General features: G+C 45.0%; 1 protein-coding gene across 1 annotated transcript in view; it reads right to left on the bottom strand.

Annotated features, from left to right (window-relative positions):
- Positions 1 to 20000, bottom strand: part of si:ch211-45c16.2 (mitogen-activated protein kinase kinase kinase 13) — a 98402-nt gene that overhangs the window by 25079 nt on the left and 53323 nt on the right. Inside the window, 3 exon segments of the mRNA XM_055152966.1 lie at positions 132 to 323; positions 1670 to 1853; positions 3437 to 4173. Coding sequence (XP_055008941.1) covers positions 132 to 323; positions 1670 to 1853; positions 3437 to 4103 — 1043 coding nt within the window. The 5' untranslated portion in view covers positions 4104 to 4173.

Here is a 20000-nt window from a genome sequence, read left to right as displayed (position 1 = left end):
ATAATCTTGCAGCCTCTGCACCTCAGTCTGACCCAGGAGTTAGGAGCCAGGTTGGGCATCCAGAGACAGACCCTGAGTTCCTTGAGTGTGGCAGACCCTGGTGTGTGCGTGTTCGGTCAAACAGGACTCACTTGGGGGACTTGAGGTCTCGGTGGATGATCTTGTGCAGGTGCAGGTAGTTCATTCCGCTGGCGATGCCCGAGGCCCAGTCCACCAGCAGACGGGGCGTGACCTTCCTGCCCGCACGCAGCACCTCGTACAGCTGACCCTGAGCGCAGTACTCCATGATGATGCAGTAACAGGGCGCCTGCGTGCACACCCCCCTGAACAACACACACACGGGGTTAAACGGCCCCTATGTCGCTAAACTGACTCTTGCTAGAATGTTCCCTCATTAAAAACAGACCTGGAGTTGTGTTTTGTTCCATTCACATGTTTGAGTAACAGGGTCCAGTCAAGTGGTAACGGAGGGAAACAGGGTCAGATTTTTGACATTCAAATGTCTCTTATTCAGAAACTAGAGGAACTATTGAAATAAGTAAAGTATCAGAATGTAGGAAAGAGTTACACTCCAACAGGGTCAAGTTAAACCTGTGAGATTCTTTCAAGTTCAAGACAAAAAATTTAAAAACTCATGTCGGTAACGGAGGGAATGAAATATGCAGCACTTTTTGGTCAATAAATCCAAACAGTGATAACTCTTGGTTCTCACTTACATATCCTTAACAAACTGGTTTGAATATTTGCTTCATATAGTTTTCTACCATATGGTACAAGATTAGGTTGAAAAACCTCTGACTTTTTGACTCATGAGATTTTTTATTAAGAAAGGTCATGGTAACGGAGGGAAAAGTAACAGAGGGAAAATTGTACAAACAAGTAGAAGGTGCAGGATTTTACATCATTTGTTGCTTTTTTCTTCTGAATATTTTAATATTACTTCAAAATGAAAGGAAACTATTTCTATAAAATATGTCAGTCCTTCCAAGAACATTTTTATCATTTTAAATACATTTTTTTTGTTAAAAATCATGTCCCTTCATCAACAGTTCAAAGATGGAATAACACAAGATATGATGAAATACAAACATTTATTGACATGATTTTTGCAGGTCTTTGAAATTTGGGAAATAATTTTTGTTCCATGTTTCATTCATGGTCTGTTTAAAACGGATGGAACTTTAGAACCAAAAATGGAACAGAAAAAAGGTCAACAGTTTGATAAACTAGAGTACATATGTATCTGTTCAATACATTTTTATATCAGATGAATTAACTTGAATTTTTTGGCCTTGTTGTTTACTTCTGTTTGACTGGGCCCAACACTTTCTTATTATTATGTCTACATCTTCAGACCTCAAAATGTTCTGTTCCAACTCGTGATGTCATAAAGCGGTAGTGAAATCATCCAGATGATTCTAGTGAAGGTGTGTGGAGTTTAGAAACACAGTGGAGCACTTCCTATATCACCACATGACATCACAAGGTCGAAACAGAGTGTTTTTAGTTTGAGAGAAGAACTCTTAAATCTGCAGGTTTGTGTGTTAAACATGTGTGAATGAAACTAAACATAACTCCAGGTCTGTTTTTGATGAGGAAACTACGTTAGAACATAGATCAGAAAATAGCATCATACTGAACATTTAAAAAGTGTAATATAAGGACTTACTTAAAGCTGATGATGTTGGGGTGCTTGAGTTTCCTCAGATGCTTGATGTCCGTCTCCTTCTGCTCTCTCACTTTCTTGATGGCGACTTCCTCCGAGCGGAACTTCCCCAAGAACACCGCCCCCTGCGCCCCACTGCCCAGCCACTGCAGCTCCGAGATCTCCTCGAACGGAACCTCCCACATGTCTGCAAGCGCACGGCACAACGTCAGAGACAAGGGCTAAGACAAATACAGACTAAAGACTGTTTTCCACACCAAAAACTGTTTCAATGCTTTCACACTGACAGTAGCTGGTGCATTCGAACCAAAAGCTCTTAGTTCGGTTCGTTTTCGTTGGTGTGAAAGTGTCTATCGGACTCAGACCCGGATCAAATCAAGCGGACCACAACCTCAAAAAAGAGGTGGTCTCGGTTCGCTTGAATCTGCATCAAATGCCAAACTCTCGTGCGGTTCCTCTGGTGTGAACGTGAACTCAAGTCCAAACTAATTATTCTAGATGCATCATGGGAGGAAACGCGTCTCTTCTGCCTGAAATGACGCGCTGTACAACTCGTGAAATAACAGATTGTTGTTCAGACGCAGCCGCGAGTCATTATCAAATATTTTGCCAACGATGGCCAATACAGAGAATGAAACACACGAAGATCAGAGCAAGAACCAACGTGTGAACATGTGGCTCCAGAATGAGTCAAAATTGGGGTTGCGTACGTCTGTTCAGGACCTGAAAGGCACAGAGACGTCCTGGTGTTCCCCGTGTTCACGTAGCAACCAGCATTTGTTAAATAATGAACCAAATCATTTTATGGCAATAGGTAATAGTCTATTCAATTGATTCAACTTCAAAAATGTCCTGATTTTAGCCAAGTCGGACTAGATCCAAACCAGAGTCCTGAACCAGCGGGAGCAGCTCCGGTTCTGTCCGGGCTCAGAGGAGCTGGAGCGGGGAGTCATGTCAGGAGCCTCGGCCTGAGAAGAACTTTCCCCGGGAAGAACCAAGAGCACAAAGGACGGATGCTCAGAACGACATAAAACCAACCAAACTGGATTTACTCTTCAGTCTGGAGGTTTTGCACCACCTCAGAACCAGCGCGGGGAAAAGGAACACTGCACATTCTCACTTTCACCACACGGACGACGGCACAACTCAACTAGTCTGAAAATCTTAAATTTAGGCAATAAATGTTTCAAAGAAGCTACAATCTATTTACCAAAGTTTTCCCCGGCAACACTTCACTTGTTTTTAGATTCAGTGATACAGATTCGAAGACTGACTACGACCTACTCTCATGTACGACTTCAAGGACTTATATCTAGAATTTATCATCTTTAAATTTATTATCAGGCCCTTCATACTGATCATAAACTGGTTTTAAGTTTGTTTATCTCAAATTTAGCAGAATTTAAAGCATTTTATCTAGAATTTGGAATCTGTGAATTTATTATCAGACCATGAACACTGATTATAAACTGGTTTTAAGTTTGTTTATCTCAAACTTAAACTTATTTCCAGCCCATGAACACTTACCCCAGACTGCTTCATTCTAGTCTAGAGGTCGTTTATTTTAAGACAACTTGTAAAAAAGTAAAAAGTAAAATGATCTTGCTGCATGGACGGATCATTTCACCACTTTTAAATAATTTTCTGATAGATTTAAGTGTTTACATCTTTCTTTTTTTGCAGCGTAGGTCGTATCGTGGGTTTAAAAATGAACAAAACTAAACTTTTAAACAGAACTCTTGATCCTGTGTTGCTCGGGTGTTTCCTCACCTTGCTGCTGCAGCTTGTACTCGGTGGAGTAGGTTTTCCCGATGATGTTCCAGACGGGGCGCAGACACCCGAACAGCCCCTCGAGGAAGCCGCCCTGGCCCGGCCCCGCCCTCTGGAAGTGCAGCTTGATATCGTCGGGGTGCGGGTGCTGGTGCCTCCTCTCCTCCTCCTCCTCCCCTCCTCCTCCTCCTCCTCCTCCTCCTCCCTGATGGTGCGGACACTCCCCCTCCCCCGTCTGCTCCTCCCCTCCGCTCAGCCCGCCCCCGCCCTCCCCTCCGTGCTCGCAGGACCCGGGCGACCCCTCCTCGTGCTCGCGCAGCTGCAGCACGCTGTTGTCGAAGTGTCCGCCCTCGCTCCTGGTCGAGTCCACGCTCAGCGCCACGTTCTGCGGGCTCACGCCTCCCAGCATGTCCTCGTCGGCCACGGGGGTCAGCAGGGGCGCGGGCAGGTGCGTGGGCGGGGCCAGGTCGGTGATGATCTGAGGGGGCGGGGTCTGCGTGGTGGGCGGGGCTTGCGGGGAGTTCTGGGAGTTGTTGGAGGACTTCTTCATGGCGTCGCCCACCACGGACAGTTTGAGCTCCTCCTTGAGCTTGCCCACGAGGAGGCTCGGGCACGAGGTCCAGGACAGCACCTCTGGGGAACTACCCATGGTGTCGTGAGGGTGCATGGGCCGCCTGCCGGGGGACGGGTGCCGGGCTAACGCGCAGGGACCGAAGAAGAGTGGGCGATGAAGTCACCTGCGGAGCACAAAGAAGACACGGTTATTCGTTTTCAGAGATGAATTTGCCGTTTGCGTGTAAAAGATGAGAACAAACGAAGGGAAATGTCTCTGTTTTTAGAAATATTGTGAACATGTAAACAGGGCCTCATATCTTTTTTTTTCACGTCCACAGAGGGACAGAAGGACAGAGGACAGAGGACAGAGGACAGAGGACAGAGGGACAGAGGACAGAGGGACAGAGGGACAGAGGGACAGAGGACAGAGGACAGAGGACAGAGGACAGAGGGACAGAGGACAGAGGACAGAGGACAGAGGGACAGAGGGACAGAGGACAGAGGACAGAGGGACAGAGGACAGAGGACAGAGGGACAGAGGACAGAGGGACAGAGGACAGAGGGGACAGAGGGACAGAGGGACAGAGGACAGAGGGACAGAGGACAGAGGGACAGAGGACAGAGGACAGAGGACAGAGGGACAGAGGGACAGAGGACAGAGGGACAGAGGACAGAGGGACAGAGGGACAGAGGACAGAGGGACAGAGGACAGACAGAGGGACAGAGGACAGAGGGACAGAGGGACAGAGGACAGAGGGACAGAGGGACAGAGGGACAGAGGGACAGAGGACAGAGGACAGAGGACAGAGGACAGAGGGACAGAGGGACAGAGGACAGAGGGACAGAGGGACAGAGGGACAGAGGACAGAGGGACAGAGGGACAGAGGGACAGAGGGACAGAGGGACAGAGGGACAGAGGACAGAGGGACAGAGGGACAGAGGGACAGAGGACAGAGGGACAGAGGGACAGAGGGACAGAGGGACAGAGGGACAGAGGACAGAGGGACAGAGGGACAGAGGGACAGAGGACAGAGGACAGAGGGACAGAGGACAGAGGACAGAGGGACAGAGGGACAGAGGGACAGAGGGACAGAGGACAGAGGACAGAGGGACAGAGGGACAGAGGGACATCTGGCACAGCTGCCCGGGACAAGGAAAGGCCAGAGCATCACCTCTCTCCTCTCTCCTCTCTCTCGCTCCTCTGTCCTGTCTCCTCTGTCCTCTCTCCTCTGTCCTCTACCCTCTGTCCTTTCTCCTCTGTCCTCTCTCCTCTGTCCTCTCTCCTCTGTCCTCTTCTCCTCTGTCCTCTCTCCTCGCTCCTCTGTCCTCTATCCCCTGTCTTCTCTCCTCTGTCCCCTGTCTCTCCTGTCCTCTCTCCTCTGTCCTCTTCCCTCTGTCCTTTTCCTCTCTCCTCGCTCCTCTGTCCTCACTCCTCTCTCCTCTGTCCTCTGTCCTCTCTCTCTACCCTCTGTCCTCTATCCTCTGCTCTCTCTCCTCTGTCCTCTGCCCTCGCTCCTCTGTCCTCTCCCTCTGTCCTCTGTCGTCCTCTCTCCTCTCTCCTCTCTGTCCTCTCGTCCTCTCTCCTCTGTCTCTCTCCTCTGCTCTCTCTCCTCTCTCTCTCGCTCCTCTCTCCTCGTCCTCTCTCTCTCTCTCCTCTGTCCTCTCTCCTCTGTCCTCTCTCCTCTGTCCTAAACCATCCTGTCGGGATTCAGAAAGTTTCACGGTTCATCCTCCCGGTGTCACAAGTTTCTCTCTCACTCCAAACTTTTTTTTTTCTGCTGCTCGATTTCCGTTTTCACGACTCGCAGTTTGTAAATCTGCAGAATCTGATTTTGTTTTTTGGGCTCATTTGTGTTCAGTCTTCTCAATCGTCTTTATAAGTTTGTTTATTATTATTACTACTACTTCGCTCACGTCGTATTTGTAAGGCAGGAGGAAGCAGGTTCGTTGTATCCGTCGGTGCAGAGTCTCCGCCTCAACCTCTGGAGACATTCTAGTCGTTTCTCTACTTTAGTCTTTAATCATTCATCTGTGTGTTGATGTGGTGACCCGCTGGTACACTGAGGCTGCTTCCTGGCACGGCTGGCTTTAGGTTCCTCCGCCCGTGTGTGTGTTTGTGTGTGTGTTTGTGTTTAGAAGCGTCTCCGTCCTGTGGCGTCCTGGATGTAGTCTGAAACCCGAGCTCCCTCCTGGCCTCATGCATTATGTAGGTTTCTGCTGAGAGTGCAGGGCAAGGGGAGAACGCTCGATCAGATGTCCAATAAATCCGGCCCTTCTTCCAGAGACCAGACAATCGAGCTGTAATTCCACCCCCCCGGGACGGCGCTCCGAGCCCGGGCCGGTGACGTGGGGCGAGGGGGGGGAGGAGCCGCGGAGACAATCACGACTAATGAGAAAAAACAAACAAAAAAACGCAACGTTTGAAACCGAAGTCCCAAGTCGTTCCTCGCTTACGAGCTTTTTCACGACTTCCAGAGGCCGGAGCGGAGTTTTGTCGGCGTGGTAAAGCGAACAACTAGCATGTTAACAGTGCACTTTTAGGTTCGAGGACTCTAAAAACACTTTCTAAATGAGTATGAACCGTATTTTTCAGGATATAAGTGTCACTTTTGTTCCTGGTTTGTGTGTTTCCTGTGACTTATTCTCCGGTGCGACTTCTATATTAAAATGTTTTTGGTGAAGTGTGGAGAGGTTCTAGTCTTGTGTGTGAGTCTCTGCTGCTCCTGTTCCTCCTGTACCACTGTCACTTGGCTCTACTGCGCATGTCTCCTGCAGAAAGAGCCTCTGTCCTGTCTGTATCATGTCAGTCGATCGCACCGTTACTTCTGCACCACTGAACAATTTAACATTTAAACTTTAAACTTATAAAGACAAAGACTGAGAAGACTGAACACAAATGAACCCAAAAACAAATTCAGATTCTGCAGATTACAAACTGCGAGTCGTGAAATCTGCAGCTGAAAACGGAAATCGAAAGTTTGGAGTGAGAGAGAAACTTGTGACACCGGGAGGATGCACCATGAAACTTTCCTGAAGTCACTGGATGGATGGACAAAGCCTGGACTTCAGTGACACCGAAACCATCCTGTCGAGATTCAGAAAGACCCAATAATTCTAATAATTAATAAATCTAATAATTCTCCTCTGGAGGTCGAGGCCGAGTTGCTCAGAAGTGACACCGAGGATGAAGAATTGAATGGATTTAGTGATTTGGAGTGAGATGGAGAGTTTGTTAAACTTGTTCTGTTCTGTTGTTTATGTTATAGTTTATCTGAAGAACTGTGAAATATGGGCCCGGTCAAGCAGAAGTAAACAACAAGGTCAAAAATTCTAGTTAATGCATCTGATATAAAAATGTATTGAACAGATACATATGTACTCTAGTTTATGAAACTGTTGACCTTTTTTCTGGACCATTTTTGGTTCTAAAGTTCCATACGTTTTAAACAGACCATGTATGAAACATGGAACAAAAATTATTTCCCAAATTTCAAAGACCCAAAAATCATGTAAATAAATGTTTGTATTTCATCATCATATCTTGTGTTATTCCATCTTTGAACTGTTGATGAAGGGACAGGATTTTTATTATTTTTTTAAAAATGTATTTAAAATGATAAAAATGTTCTTGGAAGGACTGACATATTTTATAGAAATTGTTTCCTTTCATTTTGAAGTAATATTAAAGTATTCAGAAGAAAAAAGCGACAAATGATGTAAAATCCTGCACCTTCTACTTGTTTGTACAATTTTCCCTCCGTTACTTTTCCCTCCGTTACCATGAACTTTCTTAATAAAAATCTCATGAGTCAAAAAGTCAGAGGTTTTTCAACCTAATCTTGTACCATATGGTAGAAAACTATATGAAGCAAATATTCAAACCAGTTTGTTAAGGATATGTAAGTGAGAACCAAGAGTTATCACTGTTTGGATTTATTGACCAAAAAGTGCTGCATATTTCATTCCCTCCGTTACCGATGTGAGTTTTTAAATTTTTTGTCAACAACTTGAAAGAATCTCACAGGTTTAACTTGACCCTGTTGGAGTGTAACTCTTTCCTACATTCTGATACTTTACTTATTTCAATAGTTCCTCTAGTTTCTGAATAAGAGACATTTGAATGTCAAAAATCTGACCCTGTTTCCCTCCGTTAACACTTGACTGGACACATATGTGACGTTAACAGTCTGTTGTTCTCTTTTCTATTGTTTTTACTACAACTTGACTTTACACACAAACTGTCGGTTCCTTGTCTCTGATTTTATTAAATAAATTTCCCCCAAAAGAGTGCAATTTATATATGTTTTTTCTTCTTCATTACGCATTTTTTGGCTGGTGCAACTTGTACTCCGGAGCCACTTCTAGTCCAAAAAATACAGTATGTAGTTTCAACACTAACCCAGCTCTGATTTTTGATATTTTTGTCAACCTTATTCCGATCATTCTAGTCACTGATATAAGCGCTTTTCACAAAGTTTTGCCATCACGGTAAAGCACAGCGACAACCAGCATGCCAACAGTGCACTTCCTCATACACACACGATGAAAAAAACAAACAAAAAACACTTAACAATTTATATTTTGCAATGACGTCACGCCGGCGAAATGTTCAGCAGTTACCGCGGTGACACAATGAACACGTAAGCGGAACACTGTCAAAAAAAAGTTCTCAAAATTGTCTGAAAACTCAAGAAAATAAAAGCACACAAAATGGATTTAAAGAGCAGGTTTTCGGGAGTCTTGGATCGATACGAGCGTTAATAAAGCTCAAATTAAAGTCTAGTAAAGCCTCAGACAGAGCAGTGCCTACAGTTAGCGTCACACCCCCCAGGGAATGTTCCAAAGAATCAAAACAACAACTACAGATAAACAAAATGATGAATCCTGTGCTGTTTTGGGTTTAACACGATAAAACCAGAACCTCAGGAAACGATGAGAATGAAGACGGACAAAGAGGCGAAGAGGAAGAGGAGGAGGAGGAGGAGGAGGAGACATTATCAACTCTGATCCTTTAATCCGGTCCAGAGTCACACACACACACACACACACACACACACACACACACACACACACACACACACACACAGACACACACACACACACAGAGAGAGACACACAGACACAGAGACACACACACACACAGAGACACACACACACACAGACACACACAGACACACACAGACACACAGACACACACACACACAGACACACACACACACACAGAGAGACACACACACACAGACACACACACACACACAGAGACAGACACACACACACACACACACAGACACACACACACACACAGAGACAGACACACACACACACACACACAGAGACACACACACAGAGACAGACACACACACACACACACACACAGACACACACACACACACACACACACACACACACACACAGACACACACACACACACACACACACACACACACACACACACACACACACACACACACACACACACACACACACACACACACACACACACACACACAGACACACACACACACACAGACACACACACACACACACACACACAGAGACACACACACACAGAGACACACACACACACAGAGACACACACACACACACACAGAGACACACACACACACACACACGGCCTGTCGAGTAAATCAGTATATTTCACTACAGTATAGAGTCTGTAGGACTAAACCAGGACTAAATCAGGACTAAACAAGGACTAAACCAGGTCTAAACAAGGACTAAACCAGGACTAAACAAGGACTAAAACAGGACTAAACCAGGACTAAACCAGGACTAAACAAGGACTAAACCAGGGCTAAACAAGGACTAAACCAGGACTAAACAAGTGCTAAAACAGGACTAAACCAGGACTAAACAAGGACTAAACCAGGGCTAAACAAGGACTAAACCAGGACTAAACAAGGACTAAACCAGGGCTAAACAAGGACTAAACCAGGACTAAACAAGGACTAAACCAGGGCTAAACAAGAGCTACACCAGGGCTAAACCAGGACTAAACAAGGACTAAACCAGGACTAAACCAGGACTAAACCAGGTCTAAACCAGGTCTAAACCAGGTCTAAACCAGGACTAATCAGGGTGAAAAAATGCATAGCACACTCGGTTGGCCGATGTCCAAATACTATTTTATTAACAAAATAACGTTTCGGCAAAAAAAGCCTTCATCAGATACTTTTCTTGTCTTGGACCACAGCACACTAAACCAGGACTAAACCAGGACTAAACCAGAACTAAACATGGACTAAACCAGGGCTAACTCCATATCCAGACTAAACCCAGGACAAACCAAGGCTAAATCAGGACTAAACTAGGATTAAACCAGGTCTATACAAGGTCTAAACAGGGATTAACTCCATATCCGGACAAACCAGGTCGAAGCCAGGATTAAACCAGGACTAAATCAGGTCTAAATCAGAGGGACAGAGGAGTGGACATTCGTGGACACGCCTGGTGCATGTGTTTGTGGTTCGTGTGTGTTCTTGTGGTGTGTGTGTGTGTGTGTGTGTGTGTGTGTGTTTGTGGTGTGTGTGTGTGTGTGTGTTTCTTGTGGTCAGTGAGTTGAGCCTCTACAGCTGCCGCTCGTCTCTGCCACACACAGAACAACTGCAGATAAAATACAACTGCACCACAAACCAACAAGCCTCCACTTAAAGGTTGTATGGAGGATTTTTTTTTGTTTCAAACTGTCAGTGAAAGATTAAAATACCATTACAGAGACGCAGCAGCTTTGTAATTATGATGACAAAAAAAAAAACAACGAAAATCTATCAACTGTGGACGTGTTGAGGCCAGATAAACATCAGCCAATAGAAAACGAGGCTCCCTCATTTTCTATTGGCTGTTAGGTTGTCAATCAAACTCCCTAGTGTAACTGACTCGTCGGAGCGCGGGGATTACGTGGTTTACGCAGCGGTTCTTAGAGGCTTTTTCGAACTGTCGCTTCCTCGCATTTCGCACAAAGTTTGTCGCGACGGCGGACGAGAATCCACGACCGGTTCGCCGCAAAAGAAAGTCCGTTTTTGAGGTCGCTGAAAGAAGAAGAGAAGTGGAAAAGTAGCAAAGCCAAACTGAGGTGATTCTTGGAGATCTCGTCCAGCGATGGCGCGACCGAAGCAGACGAAGGGTCTAAAAACTGACGCGTCGGTCGCTGAATTACTTCTAGACAGGAAACTTCAACAGTGATTCTGAACGCGCACAAGGACTGTCGCTGTATTTCTCTTCCCTTAAAAAAATCCTCTATACAACCTTTAATTATCCCACGACTTTTTTAAAATACTTCTGTGCACCTTCAGATTGGTTTACTTTAAAAGTCCTGGTCCTAGTTTAAAAGTCCAATATCCACATCTCTCCTCTGTCCCACGGATTATTTTTGTCTTTCTCACTTCCACCGTCAACGATAAGCGAAGAGAAAAAAAACAGACCGAAAAGATCTGGACAAAACCAAGGAGGAAAAAGGTCTAAACCAGGACTAAACCAGAACACAATTCTTTACTATACCTGGACTATAAGAGGACTAAACCAGGACTAAATCGGGACTAAACTAGGACTAAATCGGGACTAAACTAGGACTAAATCGGGACTAAACATGTCTTTACTAAACCAGGACTAAACCAGGACTAAACTAGGACTAAATAAGGACTAAAACTACAACTAAACAAGTCTTTACTAAACCAGGACTAAACCAGGACAAATGTCTTTACTAAACAAGGACTAAACAAGGACTAAACAAGGACTAAACCAGGCCTAAAACAGGACTAAAACTACAAGTAAACCAGGACTAAACATGTCTCTGCTAAACCAGGACTATAAGAAGACTAAACCAGGACTAAACCAGGACAAATGTCTTTACTAAACCAGGACCAAACCAGGACTAAACCAGGACTACACCAGAACTAAACCAGGACTAAACCAGGACTAAAACAGGACTAAACCAGGACTAAACAAGGTCTAAATCAGGACTAAACTGGGGCTAAACCAGGTCTAAACAAGGACTAAACCAGGACAAATGTCTTTACTAAACCAGGACCAAAGCAGGACTACACCAGAACTAAACCAGGACTAAACCAGGACTAAACCAGGACTAAACCAGGACTAAACCAGGACTAAATAAACTAAATCAGGACTAAACCAGGACTAAACAAGGACTAAACAAGGACTAAACCAGGATTAAACCAGGACTAAACAAGGACTAAACCAAGGACTAAACCAACCAGGACTAAACCAGGACTAAACCAGGACTAAACCAGGACTAAACCAGGACTAAACAGGACTAAACCAGGACTAAACCAGGACTAAACCAGGACTAAACCAGGACTAAACCAGGACTAAACCAGGACTGCCAGCACCACAGTAAATATGTGTCTAACCTTTTTGTAGAGTTAAAAATATCTCGTGCAGATCTCCATGACTCCTCCTGTGTCGCCCTGACATGAATGAAACCCTCCTCCTCCTCCTCTTCCTCCTCCTCCTCTTCCTCCCTCCCCCTCCCCGCAGGACCCGGGCCCCATGTGTCCCCCTCCTCCTCATTAGGGTGCTCCCCCGCTGACACCCGTCGGGGGGAGGGCCTTTGGGTGACAGCTGCTCCCCCGACAAAAGGCCCAATTTAGCCCCACGCGCCGTCCCCGCGGCATCACTCACACGTCTCCATGGCGACGCAGCATCCGCCCTGACCTTCACAGAGAGCACGGGGGGGGGGGGGACGACCGACCAATCACAAAGAACACGAGGGAAGCGACCAATCAGAGACAGCCACGGAGAAAATAGCCAATCAGGAACAGCACGGAGAAAACAGCCAATCAGGAACAGCACGGAGACAACAGCCAATCAGGAACAGCACGGAGACAACAGCCAATCAGGAACAGCACGGAGACAACAGCCAATCAGGAACAGCACGGAGACAACAGCCAATCAGGAACAGCACGGAGACAACAGCCAATCAGGAACAGCACGGAGAAAACAGCCAATCAGAAACAGCACGGAGACAACAGCCAATCAGGAACAGCAGGAGACAAAGCCAATCAGGAACAGCAAGACAACAGCAATCAGGAGCACGGAAACAACAGCCAATCAGGAACAGCACGGAGACAACAGCCAATCAGGAACAGCACGGAGAAAACAGCCAATCAGGAACAGCACGGAGAAAACAGCCAATCAGAAACAGCACGGAGAAACAGCCAATCAGGAACAGCACGGAGAAAACAGCCATTCAGAAACAACTATTTGGGAACCGACCAATCAGAGACAGCCACGGAGGAAGCGACCAATCAGAAACAGCACGGAGGAAACAGCCAATCAGAAATAACTATTTTAAGAACCGACCAATCAGAAACTGTACGGAGAAAAGAGCCAATCGGGGACAACTATTTGGCAACCGACCAATCAGAAACAGCATTGAGAAAACAGCAAATCAGAAACAGGACGGAGACAACAGCCAATCAGAAACAGCCATGAAGGAAGCGACCAATCAGAGACAACCACGGAGGAAGCGACCAATCAGGGACAACCACGGAGACAACAGCCAATCAGGAACAGCACGGAGAAAACAGCCAATCAGGAACAGCACGGAGACAACAGCCAATCAGGAACAGCACGGAGAAAACAGCCAATCAGGAACAGCACGGAGAAAACAGCCAATCAGGAACAGCACGGAGAAAAACAGCCAATCGGAGACAGTGATGGAAAAACAGCCAATCAGGAACAGCACGGAGAAAAACAGCCAATCGGAGACAGTGATGGAAAAACAGCCAATCAGGAACAGCATGGAGACAACAGCCAATCAGAGACAACTATCAGGCAACTGACCAATCAGAAAAACTGCTGAAAAAACAACCAGTCAGAAATGAGTATATGCCAACTAACCAATCATAAACAGCGCTGGATTAAACAGCCAATCAGAAACAGCACGAAGAAGACAGCCAATCAGAAACAGCACGGAGAAAAGAGCCAATCAGAAACAGCACGGAGAAAACAGCAAATCAGAAACAGCACGGAGAAAACAGCCAATCAGGAACAGCACGGAGAAAACAGCCAATCAGAAACAGCACGGAGAAAAGAGCCAATCAAAAACAGCACGGAGAAAACAGCCAATCAGGAACAGCTATTTGACAACAGCCAATCAGGAACAGCACGGAGAAAACAGCCAATCAGGAACAGCATGGAGCATTGTTGTACAGTTGTAGGGAGTATTATCAGTTACATAAGGGTGAGTCTGAGGTTTCCAGAGATACCAAATATGTCTGTGTTTTGTTTCAAGTAAGTTCATGAGTGTGAAAATCATTTATAAATCACTCGTGGAAGTCTGTTTTCTTTTATGCAGTTATAAAAATATACGTTTGGGTTGTTCCTCGTCGCATTTCAGAACGTGACCAAAAGCAGAAAACGACAGATTTTGAAACGACGGTACGTCAAAAATCGCAGCTTTTGTGATTTGGTAATTGCGTCTTTTCAAATTTCCATTAATCTCGCAGACAAAATAAAAACTCACCGACGAAGACGATGTTTCCTCTGACTGTTCCAACCCCAAAACAATCCAACATGCTGACCTCTCTCCTAGTTCCTCGTCGTCGTGTCCTGGCGGTCCCTGTACTGCTGTATCGGAGTGTGTGAGTGTGTGAGTGTGTGTGTGTGTGTGTGTGTGAGTGTGTGTGTGTGTCGGGGTGTGTGTGTGTGCGTGTGTGTGTGCGGTGAGGGCAGACTCTGGACTTTGGAGTGAGCGTAAACACGATTATGAAACACAAACAAGTAAACAGGAGAGGCCTCGCACTTTCACGCGTCCCCGGATCGATCAGGTTCAAATACACTCGTCTGAGTCAAAACAAAAGACGCCATTTTGTTTCCTCATCCAAAAAAACAAACAAAAAACAAAACACTAATACAATATAATAACAAAGAGTAAAAAAAATGTAAATAGAAATAATAATAATAAATTCAAAATAAGCAGCAAAAATATGAAGAGGCTCATGTCAAATAAAACATAATTATACAAAAGTATAAGTATAAAAATATATAAAAATAAAGTAGTTGTAGGGAGTATTACCCGTTACATAAGGGTGAGTTGTTGTACAGTTGTAGGGAGTATTATCTGTGACATAAGGCTGAGTTGTTGTACAGTTGTAGGGAGTATTATCTGTGACATAAGGCTGAGTTGTTGTACAGTTGTAGGAAGTATTATCTGTTACATAAGCGTGAGTTGTACAGTTGTAGGGAGTATTATCTGAGTTGTTGTACAGTTGTAGGGAGTATTATCTGTGACATAAGGCTGAGTTGTTGTACAGTTGTAGGGAGTATTATCTGTTACATAATGGTAAATTGTTTTACAGTTGTAGGGAGTATTACCCGTTACATAAGGGTGAGTTGTTGTACAGTTGTAGGGAGTATTATCTGTTACATAAGGGCGAGTTGTTGTACAGTTGTAGGGAGTATTATCTGAGTTGTTGTACAGTTGTAGGGAGTATTATCTGTGACATAAGGGTGAGTTGTTGTACAGTTGTAGGGAGTATTATCTGAGTTGTTGTACAGTTGTAGGGAGTATTATCTGTGACATAAGGGTGAGTTGTTGTACAGTTGTAGGGAGTATTATCTGTGACATAAGGCTGAGTTGTTGTACAGTTGTAGGGAGTATTATCTGTTACATAATGGTAAATTGTTTTATAGTTGTAGGGAGTATTATCTGTTACATAAGCGTGAGTTGTACAGTTGTAGGGAGTATTATCTGTTACATAAGGGTGAGTTGTTGTACAGTTGTAGGGAGTATTATCTGTTACATAAGGGTGAGTTGTTGTACAGTTGTAGGGAGTATTATCTGAGTTGTTGTACAGTTGTAGGGAGTATTATCTGTTACATAAGGGTGAGTTGTTGTACAGTTGTAGGGAGTATTATCTGTTACATGAGGGTGAGTTGTTGTTCAGTTGTAGGGAGTATTATCTGAGTTGCTGTACGGTTGTAGGGAGTATTATCTGTTAACTGTAATCTGTAACTGAATAAAGGGCAGGTAGAGCTGTTTAATGTCACACTGTGGAACATTCCAGGCAGATAATAACCACATGGTCTTTTGTTTCTCGGAGGAAAAACAATGAGGAGTGAGACTGGAGCCAAATACCTGGAGGAGAAATCTTTAAATCGGATTATATTTGGGACTGGACTTTGCCAAACACCGAGTCCCACCAGAGGAACAAAAACTTTTATCCAGGTCAAGCAAAAAACAGAATAAACTCCACCTGGGTTTTCTGTCCAGAAGATGCATTCTACAGTTTAGGAGTCAAACTAAATCCGTTTATCGTCGTTCATTCGCTTTTCAAAATAAAACTAAAAATAAGAACATTTAAAAACAAAACTATTTTCTTAATTTTTTTGTCTCCAAAACCAAAATGAAAAAATGGATAAAGATTCGTTGTCCAAATGAAGTGCTCTCCAAACTTTTGTGACCCGTGAGCTCCTTTACAAAATGAAAATGCATGAGACCTACTCACTTTAGCGATGCAAGAAATGTAGTCGATATAAGAGGTACGATTACATGCCGATGAAACATAAAACCATTATCCATTTATTAGTGCACAAAGTTCAAAATAACACATTTATGTCAATTATTCAGCACAATATTTATAATTCAGAAATAATGTTTGTGGCTCGTGGCCCTGGTTCACTGGTCTTTCTCTTTCTTCTCCTTCTTTCTGGTAATAACGCCGCTACATCACTGGATACTCGTCCCTGATTGGTTGACGCCAAAAGTTCAGCTTTTCAACCTCTGACACTGACGCCCTGAACGCTCAAGACGCGCCGCATCAACGCCAAATTCCTGCCGCGCTGACGCCTGATTAGGTCTGTAACGATAATCAAAAAATAAATTTTGTGAAATTAGATTTTTTTTGTGAGGTTGCTCACATTTCCATTTAAATGTGTCTTGTGTGTGATCTCCAGTGTGAACTTTAAACGCCCCTAAAGTGTCCCGCCTGAGCATTGAAGGAAGTCGCCTAAACTCTGGGCTCGTCTCCCGAAATCCGGTCCAGTTGTTGGTAAAATGTTCAGGTTACACGTCCAAGGCTGCTTCATTTGTTTGAATCTTTATCCTTCTTGTGTTTTGACTCGCGGGATCTTTATTTTTCGTCGACACTGGAGCCAGGACCGACTGTAGCTGCGCTCGGACATTCCTTTGACAATCATTTCAAAAAACGCCTGGTTCCGATAAGACTCCTCGAGTTTGTCCTGAACACATCGATCCCCACAAATATGAATAAACTCTCTTACGTCGCTTTCCCTCCATTGTCGAGACTCTGAGCCTGACGTATAGTTAGGCCCGTAACGATAATCAATAAATCAGTTAATTGTAAGATAACTTTTAACGAGCTCCATAACTTTTCCGGCCGCGATAAATTCTATTTGCATGTTTGTTTATTTTCCTCTCTCTCTCGCTCTCAAAGAGACTGAATGTTAGAAGCTTCCATCGCTCTGACTCGTCTCGTTTAACAATCGTAATGACGCTTGAACCAACGTGCGCAGTGTTTATCGACACAGTGGATGCGCGCGCAGCCTGAGTGCAGAAAACGCCGCTGTCTGTGCGGTTTAACATGAAGCCGCGACACAAGCGCCACTGTCAGAAACCAAAACAGTTCATCACCGTGCGCCAAAACAAGTCACGATGCCAAATCGACACGAGTGAGTTGGACACGTCTCAACAGAGACATGCGTCAAATAGAGTGAGCGCAAACGACGAGAAGAAATGTCTCAAACCCCAACAGCCGATATAAAACCAAACCCGAGCAACAGAACAAGCCCCGCCCCCGGGAAAGACCGAAATCCACTGAAATCCCACAAGACACAGACACGACACCAGACAGAACAGAGGCTCCCTCATAGAGAAACAGAATCCTGTGTCACGGGTCAGATCTACGCCTGATGACTCGCTGCAAAAATGCATTTTAAAAATAAACCCTCGGCCTTTTCAACAGGTCTCTAACTATAATAAAAAATGTTTTTACTTTTCAGTCCTGTTCAAAAAAGTAGTGGAGTAGAAAGTAAAAAGTATAGACTGTAAAATGTACTCAAGTAAAGTAATAAGTGTAGCATTCGTTCATTCGTTTTTCAATATAAAACCAAAAATAAGAAAACGAAAAAACAACAGTTTTCTTCATTATTTGTCTCCAAAACCAAAATGAAAAAACAGATAACGATTCGATTTTTCAGTTTTCGATTTTATGTTTAAATGAAGAATGGAAAAATGGACTCCCGTGACTGCGATGCTGGACGTTTGCACGGACTGAACCAGGACTGATCCAGATCCGAGACCAGACCAGGACCAGAGCGGGACTGAGACCAGGACCAGAGACCAGAGCGGGACCAGAGCGGGACCAGAGCGGGACCAGAGCGGGACCAGAGCGGGACCAGAGGGACCAGGGACCAGACCGGGACCAGACCAGACGGACCAGAGCGGGACCAGAGGGACCAGAGCGGGACCGGGACCAGAGCGGGACTGAGACCGGGACCAGAGCGGAGCTGAGACCGAGACCAGTGGTCCGAGTGGTTCCGTGTCATCGTCTGCGCGCTGGTTCCGTGTGGGGAAAGTGAGAATGTTCTGTGGACTACAGGTCTGGACGGGCTGCTCCAGTCCTCCACACTCAAGAACCACGACTGGTTCCGAGGTGGAGCAAAGCATCCGACTGACACTTTCACACCAACGAAAACAAACCGAACTAAGAGCTTTTGGTTCAAATGGACCAGGTCCAGGACCAGACCGGGACCAGAGCGCTACTGAGACTGGGACCAGACCGGGACCAGAGTAGGCCTGAGACAGAGACAAGACCAGGACAGACCAGACCAGACCAAGACCAGAGGCTCAGAGCCCACAGCAGGGCTGGAGCTCGAAGCTGAGGCTCGGACCCCGCGGAGGCTCAGAGTCAAAGCTCGGAGTCCACTCTGGTCCCGGTCTGGTCCCGGTCTGGTCTCGGACCTGGATCAGTCCTGGTTCAGTCTGTACACGGTGCAAAAGTCCGGCATCGCAGTCACGGAAGTCACGTAAACGGGAAACGGTCGTTATCCTTTTTTTCTATTTTTCATTTAAACACAAAATCGAAAACTGAAAAAACAAATCATTATCTGTTTTTTCATTTTGGTTTTGGAGACAAATAATGAAGAAAACTGTTGTTTTTTGTTTTCTTATTTTTGGTTTTATATTGAAAAACGAATGAACAAATGATACATGGATTTAAAGTACATATACTTAAAATGTTACCTTAAATACAGTACTTTACTACTTTTACTTTTACTTCATTACATTCCACCACTGGGCCTGAGTATCGAGTCGACTCTTTAGTATCAAAATGAAGCTTGAAACTTCAGCTCTGCTCCCTCCAGCCGCCTTCACTCTCCTGCTCTTTCACTCCGGCTCCGCTCCTTTTGTTCCCGGAGCTCCAGGGACATTCACGAGGCTCTGACCCCGTCCACGTGCACCTACGGCGGGCGTGAAAGAGCCGGACCGGGCCTATAGAGAAAAGTAGGTCACTCCACACATAAAGCTGAAGGATCTGAGCGACCGCGACGAAACGCAGCGATGGAAATAATGTGAAAGGAACGTAGTAATAGTGAAATTCTATTCAGGTTTAATCAAATTAAACCAGCAGCTTTATAAATCAAACTTCATCTATTTTTTTAAACTTTTCTTACCAAACTTGATTTAAAGATCTGATATTAAAATTGTGAGTTTTAAGCCACGTTAAGATCTTATTTCCTCCTCAAAAACAGACCTGGAGTTGTGTTTTGTTCTGTTTGAGCCGATTATTACGAAGATGAATATAAAATAATTATGTTTCTCACATCAGTGTGAATGAAAAGGAGCAGAAAGAAGTAGAGCCCGACCGATATATCGGCTGGCCGATATTATCGGCCGATATGAGCACCTGGAAGCATATCGGCTCTCGGCCGATACACTTGCTGATAGGGGCCGATATTTCACGTGGGCGTTGTTATACGTCGTTATAAATCTTAGACTCTCTACATT

This window comes from Boleophthalmus pectinirostris, unplaced genomic scaffold (genome assembly GCF_026225935.1).
Source record: "Boleophthalmus pectinirostris isolate CB_2022bp ecotype Guang Dong unplaced genomic scaffold, ASM2622593v1 HiC_scaffold_1, whole genome shotgun sequence".
Lineage (NCBI taxonomy): Eukaryota > Metazoa > Chordata > Actinopteri > Gobiiformes > Gobiidae > Boleophthalmus > Boleophthalmus pectinirostris.
The sequence above is the reverse complement of the archived record's forward strand: the minus strand, read 5'-3'. Positions and strand labels throughout refer to the sequence as shown.